Source organism: Lolium rigidum, chromosome 4 (genome assembly GCF_022539505.1).
Source record: "Lolium rigidum isolate FL_2022 chromosome 4, APGP_CSIRO_Lrig_0.1, whole genome shotgun sequence".
Lineage (NCBI taxonomy): Eukaryota > Viridiplantae > Streptophyta > Magnoliopsida > Poales > Poaceae > Lolium > Lolium rigidum.
This window is the reverse complement of record NC_061511.1, coordinates 152,365,285-152,374,559: the sequence shown is the minus strand read 5'-3', so window position 1 is coordinate 152,374,559 and position 9,275 is coordinate 152,365,285. Positions and strand designations below refer to the sequence as shown.

General features: G+C 47.4%; 1 protein-coding gene across 1 annotated transcript; it reads right to left on the bottom strand.

Moving 5' to 3' along the window:
* Positions 1–5,080: 5,080 nt before the first annotated feature.
* LOC124647649 (protein DETOXIFICATION 49-like) lies at positions 5,081–6,592 on the bottom strand. Its single transcript, XM_047187557.1, has one exon. The coding sequence runs from the start codon at positions 6,560–6,562 to the stop codon at positions 5,081–5,083; it is 1,482 nt and encodes a 493-aa protein (XP_047043513.1). The 5' UTR covers positions 6,563–6,592.
* Positions 6,593–9,275: the final 2,683 nt, after the last annotated feature.

The window sequence follows — 9,275 nt, the reverse complement described above, 5'->3', positions numbered from 1 at the left end:
GGTATCAATCTTATCACTCAAGGAAAATGTTTCTTCAACAGAATTTACGTTCTTACCTTCTGGAGCCCTCTCAGTGTGCCATTTAGAATAATTTATCATCATATCATCAAGGAGCTTTGTTGCAGCCCTCAAAGTGATGGACATAAAGGTACCTCCAGCAGCTGAATCCAGAAGGTTTCTTGAAGAAAAATTCAGTCCCGCATAAAAAGTTTGGATGATCATCCAAGTAGTCATTCCATGAGTGAGACAATTATTTAACAAAGATTTCATTATTTCCCAAGCTTGAGCAACATATTCATTATCAAATTGTTTAAATTTCATTATGTCACTTCTCAAGGATATAATCTTAGCAAGAGGATAATATTTTCTAATGAAAACATCTTTACATTTAACCCAAGAATCACTACTATCTCTAGGCCAAGATAGCAACCAATGTTTAGCTCTCCCTATCAAAGAGAAAGGAAACAATTTCAGTTTAATAATATCTCCATCTACAACCCTATACTTTTGCATCTCACAAGGTTCAACAAAATTATTAAGGTGAGAAGCAGCATCATCAGTACTAACACCAGAAAATTGCTCTCTCATAACAAGATTTAACAAAGCAGATTTAATTTCATAGAAGGCTGCTTCAGGAGCAGGTGGAGCAATAGGTGTACAAATGAAATCATTGTTGTTTGTGCTAGTAAAGTCACACAACTTAGTGTACTCAGGATTACACATTTTAGCAAGATTAAAAAAGAGCAACAGAAATAAAAAAAACTATAATAGAAACTAATTTTTTGGTGTTTTTTGATAAAAAAGAAGCAACTAAGACAAAGTAAAATAAACTAAGCAGAACAATAACAAAGTAAACAGATTGGAGATGAGAGATTCCCCTTGTAGAAATTCTCCTTCTCCCCGGCAACAGCGCAAGAAAAAGGCTTGATATCTTGCAGAGTATGCAGTTGGGAAACCCCAAGACAAAGGTATGATGAGCACATCATCAAGTTTTCCCTCAGAAAGAAACCAAGGTTTAATCGACTAGTAGGAGAAATAAATCACTTCTGAGGGTGTTGGTGGTTGACTTTGGCAGGGCACACTACCGGTGTCAGCAACAATGTGGAACCTGCACACAACATACCAAACTACTTTACCCCAACTTACAGTGAGGTTATCAATCTCACTTGTTTTGCTGAAAACAAATGATTAGACGTATAGTGTGAAAAGAGATGTCTGTTTGCAGTGAAATAAAGAGAACATGGCTGGCCGTAGATGAATTTATCAGTGTAAAAGAAAATGACCGGGATCCACAGTTCACTAAAGGTGTCTCTCCATAAAGATAAATAACATGTTTGGCAAACAAATTACAGCTTGGAAATTGACAGAATAAAGACCATACATGACAAGATGATTACTATGAGATTCATTTGGACATTACAACAAGATTCATAGACCGTAATCCAACTGCATCTATGACTAATAATCCACCCTCAGGATATCATCCGAAAAACTTTGGGTATTAAGTTGCAAGCAACAGATTATTGCATTAAATAAAGTGTGTAAAGTAAACAATAAAATTATCCTTGGATAAAGCATTGTTGTTTTCTCCCTAGTAGCAACAACACATCTACAACCTTAGGAGTTATTGTCACTCTCCCAGATTTCTAGAGGCATGAACCCACTATCGAGCATAAATACTTCCTCTTGGAGTCACAAGCACATACTTGGCCAGAGCATCTACTAGCAACAGAGAGCATGCAAGATCACAAATAATATATAAAACAGGTTTATAATCAACTCATTCATAGTATTCAATATTCAACGGATCCCAGCAAACACAACATGTAGCATTATATAAAGATGATCTTGATCATGTTAGGCAGCTCATAAGATCTAAACATGAAGCATAAGGAGGAGAAGACAACCATCTAGCTAATGACATGGACCCATAGTCCAAAGATGAACTACTCACGCATCACTTAGGAGGCTGGTATGGTGATGAAGAGGCCTCCGGTGATGATCTTCCTCTCTGGCAGGGTGCCGGGAAGAGCTTCAGAACCCTTTTCGTGGATGGAGGCTCGGATATTTAGGTTTTTCCTGAGGATGTCAATTTATAGGCGAAAGGGCGACGTCGGTGGGCGCCCGAGGGGGCCACAACATACCTAGGTGCGGCCAGGGGGTGGCCCGTGCCTAGGGGTGGTGTGGCTGCCTCCTCGCTCTTCTCCGTCTCCCATTTGGACCCCGTCTTCGTGACAGCAAAATAGGAACTTCGGCTTTTGTTTCGTCCAATTTCGAGAATATTTCTAGACAACTTTTCTAAAATACAAAATCAGTAGAAAATATGAACAGGCACTGTGGCATCTTGTTAATAGGTTAGCTCCAGAAAATGCATAAAAATACCACAAAGTGTAAACAAAACATATAGAAATTGGTGTAAAACAAGCATGGAGCATCAAAAATTATAGATACGTTTGCAACATATCACTCGTCATCGGTCTTGGGCACTAGTTATTTCTACTCTTGTTGGCTCTTTGCACTCATCGGATATGCAATCCAATGTGGAGAAGCAAGCTGAGTTCTTACGGGATGCCGACCGTCCTCTTCAGGAGGCTGTTGACTCCTTCCATGACTGGCTGCTAGCAATTGGGAGCTTTCTGGAGCAGGTAGAAGTTGTGTTGGGTAGGCTCTCTTGCACGCCTACCGATTCTTTGGTTATGTCTGATGTTGGCAAAGTGGGCGTGAGCGGAGCGGGCCTTGATGGTTGTTTTTCTCCTTGTACAAGGGTAAGCTCGGCGATCACGGCTTTGGTCATGCAGATCATGCCTGAGGAGCTCTAGGAGTTGTGCGGTGGTGTGGTTATGCCTCCTTCCGCCTGGAAAGTGAGGTTCGGCTCGCACAAGATCTCTCTTGTGGCTTCTCCGTCGAGTCAGGCACTTGGCTCTGAGAAGAGTAGTGTTGTTGACGATGTTAGTCTCTCTTGCGCGTGAATCGGGCAAACATGTGGTTCCTATTGGTGACGGGATTGCTATTGTCGACACTGGAGAGGTTTGTGATCTCTTGTGTTGGCTAAAGTGGGTGTGGTCATGCTCTTTGCGGTTTTATTAGGCTTGGTTGTAGGAGTGTGTGGGTGTATTGTTTATGTGGGCTTAGCCTTGTTGTAGTAGGTTTTCGCCTGATTTTCTCTTAAAAATTAAGCAATCTCTTATTAATTAATGCATGAGGCAAAGATTTTGTCTCCTTTTGAAGAAAAAAATAGCTCAGCACCATGTTAATTTGCCAAGGGTTCCATTATTTTCAAATGAATTGAAGCATTATCTATACCTAATAATAAAGGAGCTAAGGTTTCTGCCAGAAAGTTTCGTCAACGTTTTTTTTGGACCGTTTTGCCCTCCCACCAAATCGCATAATACACCCAGATGTCACCGTACCGGTCCAGATGAAAAGGGAAGGAAACAAAAACAAAGAAAAGAAGGAAAAAATCAAACCAAAATCTGAGAAGAATCAGAGCAAAATCAAGCTGCCGACCGACCCGTCCAGCGAGAAGAAGGCTTCGCCCGCGAGAGACGACTGGCAGGGAGGCGCTGCTCTGATTGCTGGCCAGCCGCGCGCGGGTCTCCACCGGTCAGAGAGAGGAGGACCGAGCGGAGGGGGAGCGAGCGGCTCCTGGCGGCGCTATGAGGAGAGACGAGCGAGGCTTTCGGTAGGTTTCGGAACGGGCCGTCTTGGGTTGCCAGGGTCCTGGCTATGGCCAAGCTGGGCCGGAAAGGTTCAGTGGCGACGCCTCACCCCAGCTACGCTCGCTCCTGTAGCTAGATTTCAATGTTCAATTTGGGAGGAACGGGATTGTGATTGCAACCTAGGCTAACAAAATTCAGACCCGGCTAGGTCTGGACAATTGCTGGGCTGCTGCTATCTCACACGCGCACTAACAAACCTATTTCTCTTTCTGTAAAAAAAAACCTAATTTTCTTTGTTTTATTTATCCTAATTTTTTAAAAAATTTAAGAAAAAAAAACTTGCATGGTGGTCTAGCAGGAGGTGTCCGTAGGACCGTTGCGAAGCACATATACAATGGTACCAGTTCAGTTTATACCGTTTCGGCGCGTCGCCCGCGAGAAAATAAACTGGATCTGAGACTGTGATGCGCGATGCGGCAATGCATGAATGGGGCTAGGCAGCGCACAGTACGGCATGGGAAAAACGTGATAATGCCCTCGTGCCGGCGAGCCTCCTCCTGGAGAAGGTCGAACCCGACGGGAGACTATGCGGCGGCGGGTGACGAGGCCAACACGCACCTTGAGGAGACCACCGAGGAGAAGCCCTCGGGCTCACGGAATCTAAGGTCCGACAACACTTTCACTCCCGGCAGGCCGCCCCCTATTGCGCTCCCCGTCCCTCACATGTCCTGCTTCAGCGCACACCCGCGCCTCCAAGGTCCCAGCTGGGAGGGTCATGCCTCACCGATTCACCACCCATCCAACAAATCCTTGACCACGTCTTGGGATTGCTCGCAGGTAGAGTAGGAGGAGAGCGAGCAAGGAGAGAGAGGAGCCGCGGCAATTTATTTTCATTGTTAATATGAATGAGGCAAAATAAAATATTTCCTCCGATTTAAATTCTCAACTTTATCTAGATACAGATGTATCTAGATGTGTTTTAGCTCTAGGTATATGCATATTTAAATAAAGTTTAGTCAATTAATTTGGATCGGAGAAAGTGTTAGGTTTCCATAAAAACCCAACATAGAATGGTTTGATGAAGTGTTTGAATATTTGTTTCCCGATGCAACGCACGGGCACTTTTGCTAGTTTTTTCCTAAAGAAGTTGGTAGTTCTTACTGTGAAATGTTAGACCAAAGTAATGTCAGCAAGCTCTTTGACGTCAAAGTTTCAGGTCTTTTTTCCAATATAACGTGGTACATACTGTACAGTACCGGGTATACATAAAATATACACACAACCAACATGATATGAATGAACACCCCTCAAAAAATTCAGACTCTACGCAACAAAAAGAAAGAGTTCAGCAGGAAAATTTTGTGTCTGGCACGTTCTACTGTGGCCAGCTACTTGATCCGTAGGCCGACGGCCTCCCGTTGTCAAAGCGTCGGTCCGGTCAGCCGTACGCCTCCCACAGTGCTGAGCAAGCTGGAGTCCTCGTCGCCGTGGGGCGCCGCAACCTTGACGCGCTCGCCCGCGTCGACTTTTCCATCGTCTACGTTCACATAAGCGCCGCCACGGACACTCTCGACGTCGTCGTCCTCGACCACCCCGGCGAGAACTTGCGCGAGCTCGGCCTGCCTCTCCCAGTCCGTGCGCCCGATCACCACGAGCATAATCGCGACGCACGTCGCCTGCGCAGCGAGGAGACCGAGCCAGAGGCCTCTGAAGTCCATGCCGGCCCAGAACGCGAGCCCGAGGGCCACGGGCATCCCGACGCCGTAGAACGCGCCGAGGTTGACGCGCGCGCCGTCCTTGGGCCGCGCGCTACCGCGGAGCACACCGCAGCCGGTGGTCTGCGGGCAGTTTCCGAGCTCGCAAAGCCCGAGGATGGGCAGTACAGAGGCCGTGAGCGCGAGGATGGCCGCGTCCGACGTGAACATGCGCGCCCACATACTGCGCACGGCCACGGCGAAAAGGCATGAGACGACGCCCTGAAGCATGCTCAGAGAGATCCCCGCGGTAGCCGCGGCGCGCGCGGCGGCCGGACGGTTCGCGCCGAGCTCGTTGCTGACCCGCGTCGACACGCCGAAGCTGAGAGACGACGGGAAGATGTAGAGAAGTGACGTGGTCTGGATGAGCACCCCCATGGACGCGACGGTGGCCTCCGGGTTTGCCAGGAGTCCGCAGAGAAGGATCATGATCTCGTACCACCACCACTCTAGGCACACGCTGATGCAGCTCTCGACGGCGAGCCGGCCCAACCGCACCCACCCGGCAACGTCGTCCTTGAAGAGCGTGTAAGACAGCGAGAAGCCGCCGGTGTCACGGTGCACACCGGAGACGTAGACGTATGCGAGGAGGAAGAGCACGAGGTTGAGGTTGGTCCAGGCGGAGGCGAGCGCCACACCTTCGATGCCGAGCCCAAGGACCGACACAAGAAAGTAGTTGATGGGGAGGTGGACGGCGACGGCGACCATGGCACATGTGGTGATAGGGAGGTTGATGGACTGCGTGCGGAGGTAGATGCGGAGCGGGTGGAGGATGGACTGAAACAGGAGGTCCGGGACGCAGAAGAGAATGTAGCGCTGCGCCGTGGCGGAGACGGCGGCCTCCTGGCCGCACAGCAGGAGGAGCGGCTCCATCTGCGTCCAGAGGAAGGCGACGGGGACGGAGACGGCGAGGAGGAAGAGCACCATGCGCTGCATGGTGGCGCCGACGAGGGGCAGGTTCTTGGCGCCGACAGCCTGGCCGCACACGGGCTCCATACCCGATGCAAGGCCAGACAGGACAGAGTACCCCGTGATGTTGGCAAAACCCATGGCGAGGGACCCGCCGGCGAGGGCCAGCTCGCCGAGCCGGCCGAGGAACAGCATGGAGATCATCGGACGGACGTAGAGGATGAGCCCCGTCATGATCATCGGCAATGACAGCCCCAGGATCGACACGGCCTCCTTCGCCGCGTCCTTGGTCAACGACGACGGCCTGTCGGACAAGACCGGCGCCGTCCTGGGCATAAGGACGACTGCATCGTCGTTCGGAAGCACGCCCACGCTGTCGCCGTGCTTGGCATCGCACCGCCCACACGACATCAAAGGCCGGTCAATGAGCCCTTCACACATGACGGCTATATCCAAGCAAGCGAGCAAGCTCACGTGTGCAGCTAGCTTTTGGAGGGAAACCAGAATAGGAGGGGATCAAACCCTAACGAATCCGTACTAAATTTATAGGGGAGATGGATCGATGCAAATGATGAAGGAGATCAAAGGAGCGGCTAGGTTATTTAGAGCGGAGTACTCGTCGTCTTGTTGCGAAGTCCACGGCCGGCGAGAGAACCAGCGACGGCTTCGCTGGCGCGCGCACGGGGCGTTGTTGTATCGCGCGGCGCGTAGCCTAATTCGGCCGGAGGCTCGGCGAGCTCCGTACGAACGCGCGCGCGGCTAGCAGCTGCTTAACTGGAATTGATGATGGCAAAAATGGTTAAGCTCAAGCGAGAGGGGGATGAAGAGAAAATGAACTGAGCGAGATGACTATTTATACACTTCGAGACCTCCAATTATGTGACCTTTACGTGGATTAAAAAGTCTGTTTCCAAGTTTAGAATTGACTGTCGGATTTTGTCTAGACATGAACAGACGCAGATATCCTAAATCCAATGGAGTCAATGCCTAATTTCTGTGGGCGCTGAGTTTTTTTCGTTTAACTTAGTCATTTAGACATGGATATATATTAGCAGACAAGTACAACTTGTTTTCATGATATATTAGCGATTTGTTGTTTGACTTTTGGCGGTTCGTACTTTCTAGAGTTATTCTTTTTCTTCAAATTTACTAAGGGCTTTTAGCCGCATAGCCAATTTAATTCATGATGAAAAATCACGCGTTACCTGTAAATGCATGACAAGAGATGAGACTAATGGTTTAATTTAGTCCCAAGGTACTTCCTTCGGTCGGATTTAATCGACGCGGAGGGGAGCCAAAGCTAGCATCTCACGTGGCTAGTCCCGCATCGATTAAATAGGTTCGGAGGTAGTACTTGTTAGAGCATTTCAACACGCGTACAAAATTACCGCGCGCTAATTTTTTGCAGCGAATCTTTTGGTTGTTGTGTGAGGCATTGGATTGCTTCAGGATGACCAAAAATATCGCGCGCAGGTAGCATCGCTTTCAGGCATTGACGCCTCCACAAACACCAAAGAATAACAAATATAGAACAATGAAGATCAAATGGAACCAAAAAAACCAACAACAATGGATAGTTCAATTATTATTGCAACACAAACAAAAAGTTTATTGTCAATACAACAAATAGATCACCAACATACAACAAATAGTTTTTTCAATAATAAAACAAACATACATATGAGATGAAACAACTGTTGGTCATTCCATGTCTACCACTCCTCGAATTGTACGATGCAATAAAGCAAGCCACTCTCTTTTCTCTCCTAGACACTTGCACAGGGCTTCCCATCAAGTCATAGTGAAAGTAGTCATTGTGGTGCCCACACTTATTCCTGATCATGTTATGCATGATGACATATGTGTTCATGATGTACCAAAGGATCTCTTGATCCAAAAATGTAGCCGGTTCTCTCACAATAGCAAATTGGGCTTGAAAAATATCAAATGCTCTCTCCACGTCTTTCATAGCTGCCACTTATGCATTATGGAACTGAGGTTTTTACTTACCCGATGGTTTGTAAACCGGCTTCACAATGTTGGCCACCTTGGGTAGATGCCATCGGCTGGGAAGTAGTTGTAGTTGTAGGTGCGGCACATTGATATCATTGTATGAACCAGTGATTTCAAAGAAAACTTGACAAATCCAAGTCTCATAATTAGCAGCTTCAAGGACTATAGTGGAATCCTTTTTGTAGCCTTTGAACTATCCATGCCATGCTGCATGACAGTTCTTTTAACTCCAATACATGCAATCAATTGAACCAAGCATACTAGAGACCCTCAAAATTTGTTGAACTCCAAAGTCTAGCTGTGTCTTGAGCATCAGGGGCTCTCAAGTATTCCTCGCTGAACGTTTTCACAATTCCTACTGCAAACTGCATGACACACTTAATAGCTTGACTCTCACCCATGGTCAAGTGGTCATCAAATAGATCCGCTGGAATCCCATATGTCAACATACGCGTCAACTTCTCTGCGATATGCTTGAACAAGTTGATTCTCATCCAAAACATCGACGAAAGTAGCTCTCAGAAAATGTTAAATTATCCAAGAAATAGCTCGGCATAAAATTGTTGTGTCCTTCTATCCTTTCCCGCTACAATTTATGTCGATCGAAAACAGAACCACCATGCTTCAGCCATTCATTTGAGTGCATACCCAATAGTATGTATATATCTGCTTCTTCTTGAAGATCACATTCCTCATCGGACGAATCGTACGACGAACTCATCTACATACAAACGCGCATCGGACTACTCATTCGACGAACAAACATAAAGACTGAAATGAAAAGGGGTGGGTCGTCCGAACGGCATACCTTCGAGCACCTTGCGTGCTTCGTTGTTGAAGCGCGCAAGCAGGAGGCGGGCTACCGTAGCGAATCAACATCGGTGGCAACCAAATTTCCACTATGGGGCTGGTGATTTGGCCGGTTGGACGTGCATCGGCT